Source organism: Phymastichus coffea, unplaced genomic scaffold, assembly GCF_024137745.1.
Source record: "Phymastichus coffea isolate CEN01 unplaced genomic scaffold, Cenicafe_Pcof_1.1 PCOF00104, whole genome shotgun sequence".
Lineage (NCBI taxonomy): Eukaryota > Metazoa > Arthropoda > Insecta > Hymenoptera > Eulophidae > Phymastichus > Phymastichus coffea.
The window spans coordinates 374,927-390,259 of NW_026706915.1; the positions used below are offsets into that span (position 1 = coordinate 374,927).

General features: G+C 31.5%; 6 protein-coding genes across 8 annotated transcripts; 3 read left to right on the forward strand and 3 right to left on the reverse strand.

Moving 5' to 3' along the window:
- The first annotated feature begins 307 nt into the window (after positions 1 to 307).
- LOC131670178 (uncharacterized) lies at positions 308 to 2,118 on the forward strand. Of its 2 annotated transcripts, none has more exons than XM_058945568.1 (4): positions 308 to 752; positions 994 to 1,272; positions 1,356 to 1,571; positions 1,638 to 2,118. In XM_058945568.1, exons 1-4 carry the CDS (start codon positions 486 to 488, stop codon positions 2,100 to 2,102), a joined length of 1,227 nt encoding a protein of 408 aa, XP_058801551.1. In that variant the 5' UTR covers positions 308 to 485; the 3' UTR covers positions 2,103 to 2,118. The 2 variants fall into 2 exon arrangements, with proteins under 2 accessions (XP_058801551.1, XP_058801552.1); XM_058945569.1 differs by having other exon boundaries at positions 524 to 752; positions 999 to 1,272.
- A 199-nt stretch (positions 2,119 to 2,317) lies between these two features.
- LOC131670179 (ADP-ribose pyrophosphatase, mitochondrial) lies at positions 2,318 to 4,055 on the reverse strand. 2 transcript variants are annotated; one of them, XM_058945570.1, is made up of 4 exons: positions 3,728 to 4,055; positions 3,369 to 3,632; positions 2,610 to 3,240; positions 2,318 to 2,411 (listed from the first exon to the last, which is right to left on the reverse strand). In XM_058945570.1, exons 1-4 carry the CDS (start codon positions 3,738 to 3,740, stop codon positions 2,393 to 2,395), a joined length of 927 nt encoding a protein of 308 aa, XP_058801553.1. In that variant the 5' UTR covers positions 3,741 to 4,055; the 3' UTR covers positions 2,318 to 2,392. The 2 variants fall into 2 exon arrangements, with proteins under 2 accessions (XP_058801553.1, XP_058801554.1); XM_058945571.1 differs by lacking the exon at positions 2,318 to 2,411 and having other exon boundaries at positions 2,601 to 3,240; positions 3,728 to 4,054.
- Positions 4,056 to 4,069: 14 nt separating this feature from the next.
- LOC131670177 (regulator of chromosome condensation) lies at positions 4,070 to 7,032 on the forward strand. The gene is made up of 6 exons (XM_058945567.1): positions 4,070 to 4,205; positions 4,308 to 4,439; positions 4,727 to 5,106; positions 5,183 to 5,549; positions 5,622 to 5,894; positions 5,977 to 7,032. Coding segments are annotated over exons 1-6 (1,362 nt in total). The 5' UTR covers positions 4,070 to 4,204; the 3' UTR covers positions 6,186 to 7,032.
- Positions 7,033 to 9,450: 2,418 nt separating this feature from the next.
- LOC131670202 (small ribosomal subunit protein uS10-like) lies at positions 9,451 to 10,329 on the reverse strand. Its single transcript, XM_058945606.1, has 3 exons — positions 10,197 to 10,329; positions 9,841 to 9,946; positions 9,451 to 9,763 (listed from the first exon to the last, which is right to left on the reverse strand). Exons 1-3 carry the CDS (start codon positions 10,197 to 10,199, stop codon positions 9,507 to 9,509), a joined length of 366 nt encoding a protein of 121 aa, XP_058801589.1. The 5' UTR covers positions 10,200 to 10,329; the 3' UTR covers positions 9,451 to 9,506.
- A 1,636-nt stretch (positions 10,330 to 11,965) lies between these two features.
- On the forward strand, positions 11,966 to 12,907 carry LOC131670186 (small ribosomal subunit protein uS10-like). The gene is made up of 3 exons (XM_058945579.1): positions 11,966 to 12,124; positions 12,311 to 12,416; positions 12,500 to 12,907. Exons 1-3 carry the CDS (start codon positions 12,122 to 12,124, stop codon positions 12,757 to 12,759), a joined length of 369 nt encoding a protein of 122 aa, XP_058801562.1. The 5' UTR covers positions 11,966 to 12,121; the 3' UTR covers positions 12,760 to 12,907.
- A 224-nt stretch (positions 12,908 to 13,131) lies between these two features.
- LOC131670185 (eukaryotic translation initiation factor 2 subunit 1) lies at positions 13,132 to 14,887 on the reverse strand. The gene is made up of 5 exons (XM_058945578.1): positions 14,712 to 14,887; positions 14,164 to 14,406; positions 13,819 to 14,050; positions 13,409 to 13,757; positions 13,132 to 13,328 (listed from the first exon to the last, which is right to left on the reverse strand). The coding sequence occupies exons 2-5, from the start codon at positions 14,399 to 14,401 to the stop codon at positions 13,149 to 13,151; spliced, it is 999 nt and encodes a 332-aa protein (XP_058801561.1). The 5' UTR covers positions 14,402 to 14,406; positions 14,712 to 14,887; the 3' UTR covers positions 13,132 to 13,148.
- Between the last annotated feature and the right edge of the window lie 446 nt (positions 14,888 to 15,333).

A 15,333-nucleotide genomic window follows, 5' to 3' on the forward strand; every position in this document is an offset into this window, starting at 1 on the left:
AGATAAGAAACAAATTATTTATTTAACATATGCATTCGTCCGTAATTACGCAGGATGCGAGTAATCATAAAAAATATAAATCTACTATATTAATATTATTGTTACAATAACATATTATTTGATTATTTTTTTTTATCATGGTAAACTTCTGATAACCGATGTTCGACGTCCTATATCCGCTTATGTAGCAAATCTCTAATAGCGGCAGTAGTGTTATAAAAAAAAGCACGTTGATTATCGAGTCATTGTTTTGTTCTTTTCGCCATTATTGTCTCTCCTACAAGGCGCTAGTTGCGCTAGGCGCTCTCGAAGTTCTTGATGGGTCGGGTTGGATGGGCGCCTGAAAAGAGGTTAGATAACTCTTTTAGTGTAGAAAAAAACAAACCAATTTTTTTTTATTTTCACCATTATTTATTTCTCAATACGATCCTATACTAATCACAAGTGCCATATCCTTGCATATAAGCGTACAATAAGCCGTAAAAATGTGGAAGTTCGTAACATATAGTATCCGCGAATCCTTGGAGCGTCGAGTTTGTCGCACTAATGTTTATTCTCAAAGCTCTCTGGATAGGACGGGAAATAGTTGTGAACAAAATCTATCAAATGTAAATGAACGCAAATATATAGCACCTAGTCTTTCGTCTTTTTATCACGGTTACTGCAGCAATGCTAAGCATTTGGGCACCAAGGAAAAAGAGGGCCATAACAAGTATGATGCAAAATACACCTGGACTGATGCTGTTGGTTGGGTAAATTAACATGCAATCCTATATTTACACATATTCAGTTTTTTATTTTTTTCATTTTTTTAGTTTTCCTATTACTGAAAAATTGATAAAAACTTATCAAAGTGAATATTAATATAATAATATATTTTAATAACGTTAATGTTTATGAAACAAATTTTTCAAAACTTTGTAGATTTTAAATATCTATCAAGAATTTTTATCCCTATCAGTCATTCATTAAAAAACTTATTCACTCTTCCAGTCTAGTATACTAGCTGTTGGTTACGTTGTATGCCAGTCTCTCTGTATTCGTCGAAAACTATTTGAAATAGATAACTCACATTTGGATAAATGGCGTACCAGGTTAATAACAAATCCAAAAAATCAAGCAACTCAAATCCTTAGCCACTTATTATTACCTCAACCAAAATACATTTTATCAGGAAACAAAAAAAATAATGAAACAGAAGACACAGCTAAAGTATTGATTGACAATGCACCGAATGTTGAGAATGCTTATGGTCCATTGACTGCTAAAGAAGTATAAATGCTACAACAATCAATCTAATTAATTTCTGAAAACTGAATCTAAATGAAAACTGTGAAATCTTATTCATATTTCAGACTTTAGAAGAAGCAGCAAAAGAATTTTCGTCCATACATAATTCTATTATAGGTAATCTGGAATTGAATTTTGGATCTAAAGCAATAGAAGAAGAGAGATACAATGATGCATTTGAACACTTCAACAATGGTGCTCAATTTTCATCTGCTGGAAGTATGTTCAATTTAGCCTTATGCTATGAATTAGGATTAGGTACTTCAAAAGATTATTCAAAGGTACATTTTAGAAATTATATATTTTAATATTCATAAATTGAGATAATTTATAATTTCTTTATTCAGGCTGTACAATATTACAATCAAGCTGCTGACAGAGGTCATCCAGATGCTATGTACAATTTAGGTGTTTTTCATGCTCAAGGAAAAGGTGGTTTAAAAATCAATCTAGATATTGCTCATCAATTGTTTACTGCAGCTGCCCAAAAAGGGCATAGCCAAGCTATAAAAGCATTGCAGTTAGAAAAGTCTTTTAAGAAGCGTTCCAATTTAGAGCACAATACAAAGTACAGTATTCAAGCAAAAATCATGAACAGTAGTTTAGGTACAGATAGACCAGTTACAAAATTGACGAATTATAATTCTTCCATGAAAAGTACTTATAATCAGAAATATCAATTTGATCAATATTTAGACAGCTACAATGAACATTTGGAACCAAAATCTTCTACAGATACATTCTTAGAAATGCTTGGTATTCATGAACGAAATGCCATACCTCTTATTTCTGTTGGAGAAAATGGATCTTAATATGATATTTTAACTAAGATAATTTAATTTCAAAGTTTTGTCATTTTATTTTCAAGATAATTACTTTATATTACAAAAAGCGCATTATTTATCCTTTTTGGCATCATTTGTACATATATAACTACCTACATTGATTGTTTATGTAAAAGTAGAAATACAATTTAAAATAAGCAACAAAACTACTATATATAGAATCAAAATTTTATTTTCAGATTGTTTGGACATATTGTTTAGTTTGCAATAACGTTCCGTACTCTATTACTTTAAATGTTTTACATTGTTTTTCTTGATTATTTGACTGCTAAAATGCTGTAAATAATATGCTTCATAATGACTGTTCAAAAAAGAACTGTTAGAAATATCCTATATCCTATATTAGATTGTATGAATTTTATTGTAGAAATAAAAAATTTTTAGGAAAGCCAGAATTTTATTGTAAAATTATTTTTACATATAATTAAAACATTCCATTACAACATTCTAAAGCACGATAAATGACAACGTTACCAATGAGCTGCTTTCTTTTCTGCGACTTTTATTACAAGATCCTTGTGACTAGCATAAAGTATCAATTCATTATTAATGTCTATCCACCTAACATTTTTCGCATCATCACCAGCTTCAAAATTTATATTTTCAACAATCTTTCCAGTATTATCATGAAAGTTGTAAGCAACTGTTTCCATCCAAGCATTGTCTGTATTCCTTGGATCATCAACATATCCCTTATAAATTTCTTCACCCTGTTCAAAAAACTTTCTAATTAAAGTTTCAACACGCTCCATTTCCTGTGAATTTTTCATAAGAGAATTAGTAGCTTCTTCCATAAATTCTCTACGCAATGTAACTGATACTTTTTCTCCTGGATCCACCATTCCTCCTGGTATAGCCCACTCTCCTGAATCATTCCTCTGTATACCAACGAATTGTAATATTGGCTTGTTTGTAATTTCATCTAGTTTTACTGAATTATCATTTAATTTTTTCCACCTGGTAACTATTGGATCTGCAGCATGATTTGGTCCCCATCGTCCTAATAAACCTCTACCTATCATACCAGTTCTACCAAAAGGATTTTGGGGGTAATTATTATTATCAATCGAATACAGACCATTGTAACTTATTCGATTAATTTGTCCTAAAACAATCAAATATTTTTTCTTTTATTTATTTCAACTAAGTTTGTTGGATTTGAATTACTTTTGAATTAGAATTATGTACTAATTTTCCATGACGTATTAATAAAAAAGTTATCATTAAATTTACCATTGCCATCAAGTTCATTCCATTTTGGTTTAAAATTTGGATCTTCTATAATTGGATCTGCCCATGGTTTTTCTTTTAGTCCTTCAGAAGTATAGTTAATTGGAGAATATTCAGGATATTCTACTGTCCAAAGCACTTTATCATCTGGTACTGAAAAACGTTGCAAATTTGTTCGAGGGTAAGTAGTATTTCTACATTTTTTGTGAAGCATACCGAGGATTGATCGTTTCATAAATAATAAAACTAAAACTAGAATCAACGCACCTGTAATGTAAAATGCACAGTTAATATATTAAAATGTCCCTTTTATCAATAAAATTATTTGCAAATATTTTTTTACAAGCAGTGCATTTACGTACTATAGTATTTCATTTGTTTAAAATAAGTGTATAATTATTTCTCATAATTATCAAACATATGTCACTGCAAAGACAAATATTGATAAATTTTTCCAACAATACGCTATGTTTATTTTTGCGTGGCAACAACGACACCACTAAAGTAGTCGATTCACTCGCCAATTCAGAGCTTAGTAGTCGATTTAACTTATCAAAGTGTAGAAGGCACTTCCTTATTTACCTTCCACTTCTTCCCAGCAACAGCAAATTTACCCCTTACCCTTTATTCCTCTTACCAAACACATATTCTCATCTATGTATGTGTATCCCTCCGATGACCTACACAAGTTTGTTCTACTTGTACTTGCGCGCGGCATTTCGGCTTTTGCACGCGTACATGATTACACGACGGTTTCATATGACCGTTACGACTTTTTGGCGGTAAACAGTTGTGAAGTGCTCTTTTTTCTGAATTTAATCTTCAAGTAAATTAACAATAGTACGTAAGATATCAACTTTTTCGATTCAGTCAAGAATTATTGTTTTGTTTAGCGTACTTTCTGTATCGTTCGTTATTTAATAGAAGCTAACCTCTTTTCAGTGCCTCCTAAAAAAACTAGGAAACGTCCTGCTTCTTCATCTGAACAAGATGCTGGACCAAGCATGAAGACTGTCAAACGCTCCAAAAGCATAAAATCTAAGCCAATAAAAGAGGAAAAAAATATAAAAAATAGTAAGTTATTAACTTTTCTTATTTTGAAACTTTAATTTTTGGTTATGTGTAATTCATAACGCTATTAAATTCATGATGTAACTATTATTTAGTAATTTTGATTATTACTTCAATTGTATTTATTGTCAACGGTATTTATTGTTTTCAATTTGCATTCAGTAAATACGCTATATATTTTAAATTTGTAAATTTCAATTTACATTTATATTCAACAGTGTCGATAAAGTAGTATTCATTATGTATCATTGTATTTTGTAACTTGTATCCACATTTTTTGTTCATTACAGATTCAAATCCAAGACTTTTACTTCGTGAAATCACTACTGGAGGCATCGTTCTTACATGTGGTCAAGGGGATGTTGGACAACTTGGTTTAGGGGAAGATATTTTAGAAAAAACACGTTTTTCTGCAATTCCAAACTATACAAACATTGTTGCTATTGCAGCTGGTGGTATGCACAATGTCTGTTTGACACAGGATGGTAAAGTAATAACTTTTGGTTGCAATGACGAAGGAGCGCTAGGTAGAAATACATCTAAAGAGGGCTCCGAAACAATACCAGGATTTGTTGATTTGCCTGCTCCAGTCATTCAAGTAACAGCTGGTGACTCCCACAGTGCAGCACTTTTAAATGATGGACGAGTGTTTGTTTGGGGTTCCTTCAGAGTAATGATCAACTGAATCATTTATGTTTCTTCTAATATTGAGTGATCAAATATGACTAAATGCTTTAAAATTGTAGGACTCTCATGGTACTATGGGGCTGCTTACAAAAGATAATGAAAAGATCCCAGTAGAAATTTCTATGAAGGAAAAATGTATAAAAATAGCATCAGGTGCAGATCATTTAGTATTATTAGATAATACAAAAAAGGTACATACTTGTGGTTGTGGGGAACAAGGACAACTCGGTCGGTTACCTGAAAGAAAGACTGACAGAGATACAAGTCGACTAGGACTAAAACACTTACTTGTACCAAGTCCAGTACCTTTTAAAGTAAATAAACACATTGAAGCAGAAAATATATGGGCTGGTACATATGCAACATTTGTAAAAGATACTAACAACCAGGTACATGTGTTTGGCTTGAATAATTACGGTCAAATTGGTAGGTCCAAATTATTTATTTATACTTAATTTTTTTTTAAGTCTTTTTTTCTTAATCTTGTTTTTTTTAAAGGGCTTAAAGGAGTTGACAAACTTTTTCATCCCAAAGTATCAGATGAATTGAGCAATAAAAATTGGGTTCAAATCAGTTCTGGTCAACATCACACTATTGCTTTGGATGACGAAGGAAAAGTTTACGTTTTAGGCCGTAAAGAATATGGACGTCTAGGTTTAGGACCCGTTAAAACTGATGCAGAACACTTAACACTTATACCTGCACTTGAACAAATGAAAATTGTTGATGTTGCATCTGGTAGTGCTCAATCTTTTGCTGTAACTGAACAAGGTAAATGCTGAATTAAACAATAAAATGTTTAATCGTTTTCATTAGCTTAACTGACATTTTAATTATTTATATTATTTTACAGGACGATTATATGCTTGGGGAATGGGAACTAGTTGTCAACTTGGAACTGGAGAAGAAGAAGACGTTGAAGTGCCAACAGTGATCGAGTCAAAACAAATTCGAGATGTTAAAGTTCTTCGAGTTTCAGGAGGAGGACAACATACTATAGTTCTTGGAGTACAATCAGTAATGAATCATACGGCAGGCAATAACGATTCCGACAAGCAATAACAGTGCGGAATTTCAAATTCATAAAATATGTTACTTGTGCATAATCAAGATTACAATTAATGAGAATTGACCATCCTAGAAGTATTTAAGTACTGGAAATAATAAATGACTAAACCCTAATCTAATTATTAAGAACTACCATTGTAAGTCTAGTGCCACTATAGTACATTACGATACAAGTGCAGGAAAGTAGAAACTCTTTCCCGAACATGTGCCGTACCGTATTTTTTGATATGACATGTGGAAAATGCAATTTTCAATGCACGTTTTCTTATTCTTCTCTCACGAGCATGCGGGAAAGACGCACTTTGCGCACAGAGTATCGAAAAAAGTTTAATGCAGAGTTGAATGATACATCAATAATATTTCTTAACATTTATACAACTTTTATGAGATAATTGTAAACATCGAAGCATTTTTTGTATTTCTCAATTTAATATGTCATGAACTTTTACACAAACTACTTTTTGTTATAAAAATATTTACTATAATAATGTAATCCTTGAACTTATGTGGCTTACGTAGTATGTTCCTGCGTTTTAATGAATGCAAGATATTAGGTGATTTATTGTAAGCATAAGAATAATTTAAAGGATAATGAAGTTCTTGTTGAATAATTATCATGTGTGAGTAAAATTAATTTTTCTACGTTCATTCTTTATTTCTATTTACATCTACCAATACGTAAATAGTGCCATGATTAATATATACTAATCGTTAACAAATTTGCACAATTAAGGCATGGTTGCCTTGTTACATTTGCACGCTATTTTCAATATTTAAAAAATTATTTTGCATTAGATAGAACAATGAAAGTGTGAAGAAATAAAGATGTTTTAATATAAAATGTTTTATTTTATTTTAATTGTGTTTATTTTGTTTGTGAATGAATTTACTTGAGTATTATTTAGATCTTCAAAATTACAAAATGGATTTTATTTCAATCAAGAGTTTTTATTGGCAGAAAAATATTTTCATTTATTTTCATCATTTATTTATTTATTATTTAGATTTAAAAATATATATATATATATATATGTGTGTGCGTGTGTGTTATATATTATATCATAAAGAATTATCCAAATAACTTTTCTATTATGTACTTCATTGTTAGCGTTTGAACCTTGAGGTGAGTAGACGTGTTAAAACTGCGCTCTACCGGAAAAGTCATAGTTATAGCAATAGCATATCAAGTGAAGTGACAGTTAAAGGTGAAACATATTTATATAGAACCGCAAAACAAGACGGCCGAAATGGCCATAAAAGCAAGTGATGATTCGACATCCAACAATAAAGATAAACCTGGAGAATGGAAAATCGCTTTTAATAAAAGAAGTCCAAGCAGTCCAGGCAATGAAACACAAATTATACAAACTATCAAACAAGCAAAATTAGGTCAAGTCAAGATAAATCAAAACTCAACAAAGCAATTAAAGTCCTAAAGAAAATGCTACAAGAAGAAAAAAATACCCAAACACAAAATTATCTTAGAACACTAAGTCCAACAGAAGCAACAGACTATTCACTATGGAAAGCCACAAAACGACTTAAAAGACCAACAACATATATACCGCCTATTAGAAAACCGAATGGTGACTGGGCGAGATCGGACGAGGAAAAAGTTGAAACCTTCGCAAACCACCTTGGCACTGTATTCCAGCCACACCAAAGAATAATTACCAAACGGGAAGAAAGAATTTTACTAGAAGTATCTGATGCACAAGATAACACTCCGATCAAATCGATAAAAATGAAGGAAGTATTACTTATTATTAATAATATTAAAAACAGAAAAGCTCTCGGATTTGATAATATTACGGGAAAAATGATTAAAATGCTACCCAAAATTGCGATAAGATACATAACGATCGTTTTTAATGCATGCTTGCGTCTCTGCTATTTTCCTTCCCAGTGGAAAGTAACTGAGATTATATTAATACATAAACCTGGAAAACAACCAGAACTGTTAACGTCTTATAGACCGATCAGCCTTCTACCAGAACTTTTCAAGTCAAAATAAACAAGTGTAAGTCAAAAAATCATCTAATAAAGGCAGGAGTACCACAAGGCAGTGTTCTTGGCCCAACGCAATATCTGTTATACACCTCAGACCTACCAATATCAAATAACATCGTCACAGCAACATATGCAGATGACACAGCAATTCTATCTGTACAACCAGAGGCAATAGCAGCATCCAAAACAATTCAAAATTACATGGATAATCACCTCCAAAATTGGCTTAACTCGTGGAGAATAATAGTTAACGAATAAAAATCAGTTCACACCACATTCACCCTCCGTAAAAATACGTGTCCATTCATTATACTTAATGACAAATACATACCGCAAAAAGACCATGTCAAATACTTAGGCATCCATTTGGATAGAAGGTTGACATGGAAACAAACTCTTGTTATACAAAGCAGCACTCAAGCCAGTCTGGACTTATGGCATCTAACTATGGGGAGCCGCTTCGAACTCGAACATCGAAATACTGGAAAGGTACCAATCGAAAGTCCTACGCAGCATAACAAACGTGCCTTGGTTCGTGCCAAATGAGATCCTTCGAAAAGACTTACAGATTACAACAGTAAAGGAGGAAATAATTAATTTCTACAAAAAATACCACACCAGACTGCAAAACCACTCAAACGAACTTATTAGCAAACTGCTCTCTGAAGAGATTACCAACACTAGACTTAAGAAACATTAACTGATGAACGACGAAATAGATTAAGTTAATTATGTAAAAACTGTAAACAAAAACAGCATACTCACTAGAGTGTTCTGTTATTTAGATTGTGTATGTCAAGTAGTAGAAACATTTGCTTATTGTCTCACTATGTGAGAGAGATTGTAAATTTACATGGAGTTAATATAAAAAAAATGTACTTCATTGAAAAGCTGTTTGATCATTATACAAACGAAATGATAAATTCTTACAACTTGAAAAAACAATATCCTGAAAGATATATAAATATATATAGGCTAGTATATATATTCATATGCAAAAGGTAAACATTGTTTTTATTGGCTTGAATAATTATATATGTTATATATGCAGTAATCAAATTTTAACATAAACAAATTAAACTTCTCGTTTAGGGAAGAAATTTTTCGAAGTAATTTTATAATTATTATAATTTTATCTATATTATTTCATTCAGATAGTGGTTAATAGTATTTGCGTTTAATGATCATGAATGAATCATGAAAAATAGATATTTAGATAAGGGAATAAATATATTGAGTTTTATTGACATTTTAAAATTTTTTTATTAGCATATAAATGAGGCAGTAAAAATTATGGTAATTCTTTTAGTCATTCGCAATAGTGACTTCAACCTCTACACCAGGTTCGATGTTGATACTTGTGATCTGTTTAACAATTTCAGAAGGTGAGTAGAGATCTATGACCCTTTTGTGAATACGCATTTGGAAACGATCCCAGGTTTTGGAACCTTCACCGCAAGGTGTTTTACGTGTTGTAATCCTTAGGATCTTAGTAGGCATACGTACAGGTCCCTTAACTTTGAGCTTCTGTTTCTTTCCTCTCTGAATCAATTCAGAGCAAACTAAAAATAGCAATGCATTAAGAATCTGAAAGTTCTTTATGATTTTATTTATGAGTACTTTTTTTATTTATTATTACCTTTCTCAAGTGAACGGACATTACGAGAAGTCAGAGTTATTCTGATTCTGTGGATAGGAGCAGTTTCTGCTACTGGCTTTTCAGGGTTATCAACTTTCAAACTAGCCTATAAAATACAAATATTTTATTAAATAAATTTTTAATATTAATTTTCGAGCTAAACGTTTTCTTTAAAAAAATACGAGAAAGCTTTGTTAAATCTATTATTACATCATGTACATATACGTATGAAGATGGGCATTTTCTAACCTATGCAAAATATTATCGTGGTTGATGCGCAAAGAATACGTACACATTTTCGTAAACTTATATATACTTAAATATACATACAAAATCTATATGACTGAACGACTTACCATTATTAATGTTTAGCTTATTTTATTGAAAGATATTTTTTCTTAAAAGAAAAAATTTGACCGCCGATCCAGTGTTATTACACACGATGCCACATGGAAAGAAAAGAAATATATCGAAGAGCGCCAGTTTAGACACTTATGTTTCCCGATAACATTGAAATCTTGTTTATCTTTTGAGATACCAATTCAACCCCATATACCTATAGGCGGTATTCTAGAGGACTGCGAAGATAGCCCCCGGGTTTCCATGGGAAATTGTTAGCCAAAAAAGGAAAACGGCATTAATTGCTCTAATTGTCCCTGATGTACGTGGTAATTTTCTATTTACAATTAATCAACGAGAAATAGGGGAAAATCGCATTTTCCGTTTACCTACTCACTGGCTGATTTCTCCAGAATTTATTATTCGATTTTTACGGTTCAATTCTTAAAATTAAGATTATAATTTCCCACGCCACCCCCCCCCCCCATATTTACGTTAATGCTAAATATTATTAATTTTAAATAAAAATTCACAATAACATTGATGCCCCGAGTGGCGGGAAAACTGGTTCATTCCGTATTTCTACGTTTCGTGGACCAAGAAGCAGAGAGTATTATATCAGGGTCTGTCTCCATAGGGCCTGCCTGAGTCCGTCCGAGCCGGCCGAGATTTTTTATGGGCACGCCATCTCTATAATTTCGTGTTCATGCGTTTCTCGTATTGGCTGCGTCCGATCGGGCTCGTTTATGTAAAGGCAGCCATTCACTATGAAACTCGCCATTGGATACGAAATTATAGAGATGGCGTGCCCATAAAAAATCTCGGCCGGCTCGGACGGACTCAGGCAGGCCCTATGGAGACAGACCCTCAATGAGTTAGTGTTATATACGTCGTATAGACTTTAGTCGGTTTGAATCTAAGAGCTACATTTTTTCTTATTTGCAGTTACGCATTCTGTTCCAGCAGTGACAAAAATATCTTTCAATAAATCTAGGAATTCTTGCAAACTTTCACACTGGCTTAGAAGGATTATTGACTTTGCGTAAAAATCTCAGTGATTATTTGTTTTAAAATAATTTCTTTCAATAAAGCAACGTATAACAAAATTAGCATCAAATTTGATTGCAATTTTTATTGCCTGTACTAAATCCATAGTTATATTTTGTAAGCACATACGATGTACTCGTCACAATTTTTGTTGTATAAAGCTATACTTAATCCATCCATTATTTCTTTTGAATCAGCGTATATAAAATTTGGAAAATAAATTGTTTTCTTATGTCGAAAAAGTTCTAATAAAAAGTAGCATACATCAAAATTATCTTCAGAACGATGATAAAATATTTAATTTGAAATAAATAAAAGTACCTAATACCTATATAGCCAACTCCCCGGCTACGCCGTGTATAATACACTCTGCTTTTTGGTCCACGAAACGTAGAAATACGGAATGAAACAGTTTTCCCGCCACTCGGGGCATCAATGTTATTATGAATTTTTATTTAAAATTAATAATATTTAGCATTAATGTGAATATGGGGGATGGCGTGGGAAATTATAATCTTAATTTTAAGACCTGAACCATAAAATTCGAATAATAATTTCTGGAGAAATCAGCTAGTGAGTAGGTAAATGGAAAAATGCGATTTTCCCCTATTTCCCGTTGATTAATTGTAAATGGGAAATTACCACGTACATACATCAGGGACAATTAGAGCAATTAATGCCGTTTTCCCTTTTTGGCTAACAATTTCCCATGAAAACTCGGGGGCTATCTTCGCAGTCCTGTATTCTGGTCAGTGGACCGGATATATTTTTCAGTAACTTAACCTTCTACAGGTGTCTAAAACACGTGTATTTAACTAGAATACTTGCTGGTTCAGCGCTGATCAATTTTTCAAAAAGATTAATTGATTATCTCGACCAGAGGTATATTTAAAACATGGTAAGTGTTTTATTATCTAAGTTTAGTAAATAATACCATTTAACTTTTCTTTTTTTTAACGTTAATAAATAACAAGCTTATTATTAATATAAGTAAGGTTATGTTCACGGACTGTTGTTTTATTTATTATTTATATTTATATAATAGTGGTAAATAATAATATACTTTCATTATCTTATTCAATAGGCAACTTTAAAGGCTGACAATCCCGAAAAACCCAGACTAGAACAGTTTGTAATACATCGTATTAGGATCACCCTTACTTCTCCTAATGTTCGATCCTTAGAGAAAGGTAAATCTATATAGATTTAGAGAATAGTAACATTATACATTAAAGCTTCTGTAATTTGAAACAACTTTTGTATATTTTTATAGTTTGCGCCGAGTTGCTCGGTAGTGCTAAAAGGCAAAAATTGAAAGTAAAAGGACCCGTACGTATTCCAACTAAAATCTTACGCATTACAACTCGCAAAACACCATGTGGAGAAGGTTCCAAAACGTGGGATCATTTCCAAATGCGCATCCACAAAAGAATTATTGATCTATATTCACAATCTGAGATTGTCAAGAAAATTACCAGCATAAATATTGAAACTGGGGTTGAAGTGGAAGTCACTATTGTTAATGAATGCTAATTTTTATTAAATAAGTTATTTATTTATATAAAACTTATGTTTCAATAAAAAAAAATTAACAGAAATATTGATCCTTTTAATTACATTATCTTTTACTACACATTGATCTATTAGCTAAAATGACTGAATCCTAAAATTCAGTACAGAATATTTCATTTTAAATAAAGCTTGACAAATAATAAGTTACATTAATGCAAAATAAATTAGTAGATGTTTAATTATTGTAAAACAGTTTTCTATATAGAAAAAGACGCAAAAGCTGTGTTTATATTTATTTGTAAAATTATGTTGTACATTATGAAATTTAATATTTGTGAGTGAAAAAGTAGTCTGATGTTGCGACTGACTTTAATTTACTGTACAAAAATGTTTTGTTAAAATTAATAAATTTAATCTTCCTCCGCAGATTCATCTTTTTTTTCATCATTATTTTCTTCTCCACCACTGAAATTACCCATGCCTTCATTTTCTTCCTCATCATCATCACCAGCAACTTCAGCATTTTCAAGTTCAGCTCTTTCCATTTGTTTTGCCAACTCAGCATCATCAGTTGCTGTTACAACTTTAGGCTATAATGAAATTTGAATATTACTTGTATTGCTATTATTGCAACGAGAAGATAATAATAGCAATAAAAATATATACTCACGGCCATTTGAACATCAAAATGACCTCCCATTGACGTAATTTTTTCTCTTATAACTTCAATAGCATCATTTAATGCCTGCAAACCATCAGTTTTCTCTGGAGTAGATGTAGTCATAACATATAATGGAGGCGCTATAAGATTGATTTTAATCGGAAGCTCTTCTGTGGAAAGTGCTAAACCAGCTTTTAAAGCAGCTTTGACAGCATCTATACCTTCATAACCATAACAAGCAACTTCAACATCTGCTCTTATCTTTACTGCTTGAGAAGTTAATTTCCTCTGGATATTATTCAATAAAACTTCTTTTGTTTTCTCATCTAAATCACATTCCGCTAATATAGATGGATCCCTACAATAAATATTTGTTGATTATCACATCACAGGAAAATATTTGATTTAATAAAACTTACAATACTGATTGTTTGAAGAAGTCATAAGCAGAAGCTTTCTGTTTTTTATATTTTTCTTCAAAATACCATGCTGTCTTTTGATATAGTTCTTCTAACTGTTCATCAGTTTCATAATGTAATAGTTCAGCAACATGTCTCAGAATGGAATTTACTGCTTTTGCTTTTGCATATCTCTCTGTACATTTTTCAACGTCTTCAGGTGATACTCTTCGTTTACTTAAATCAATGTAACCTGAAAATGAAATCAATTTATTATCTATGAATGCATAAATATTTATTAAATAATAATCGATTTTATATGTAGAGATATTGGAAGAAATTATAAATGACTTTTTTTGGCATTACCTTTTTCTTTGTCAACACGAATGACAACAACTGGTTCTGTTTTGCCTACCCTAATTAATTTGTTAATAGAACGAATACGTCTCCTGGATAACTCAGAAAGTAAAATCATACCCTCTATGTTATTGTATTCAAGTAGATGCACATATGCACCCATTTCAGCTATACTACGGACATTGACCATGACAACATCCTCCACCTCGGGGTACTTTTCTTTATAAAATCTACACGATAAAACCATTTTTCCTGTAAAAAGCATATGATTATTTAAAATACCTTGAATTAAACAAATTAAAAATAATACATCAGTAAAATTATGTTGATCCTTATCAGAAACTGTAAGTTTACAATAGTTTTAGATATAATTTTTACATACAGTATTCACGTACTGAGTATAAATTGAACAAATTAAATGAATATTTACTTTTGCTCCTAAACATTAAGCATATGCATAGTGTTCAAATTGGTTAAGTTCATAGGTTAGCTTGATTGAATGACGAAAAACAATGACAATACAGAAACTATGAGTCGGAAAATTGAATAAAACTTACAACAATAAATTGACACTTTTGCGGCACTTATCCAAACCTAATCGAAATGACACGGGATTAAAAAAAAATCGTTAATAATCCATGTGCAATCTTGACTGCTGACGACTGATGCAACAGAGAGAACATGATCCAAGACCTGCTCTCATAGCACACAAATTTGACTTGATGTAGATTTGTGAAATTACAGCTGCGAATTGACAATATCGATTAAATAGACACCCGTTTAGTAGGCATTTAGTAACATGTTAAACTAAAATTATAATTTAGGCAATAATGAGTATTTGAATCCTTAGAAAATAGAACATTTTCCTATATAAAAATTTAATTTCTTTATCTATAACTTTTGTTACTCCAAAACGTGTTCAATTCATGTTTTCTCATACCAAAAATACAGTATATAGAAAATGTATATAGAAGAATCATAAGTTACAATATACATTGAAAAATGATATTTGTTAATACCAAATAGATAACACTTTATTTAAAAAATAGTAAATATGTTTAATAACAAATTTAAATTTACCGCTCACTAAACTATCACTTCATTTACCATAGATAGAGTGAGTAGAGCTATAGTCATCAGTCAATAGTCAGCTAGAGCAGCTTCGCCGGACACCGCGAA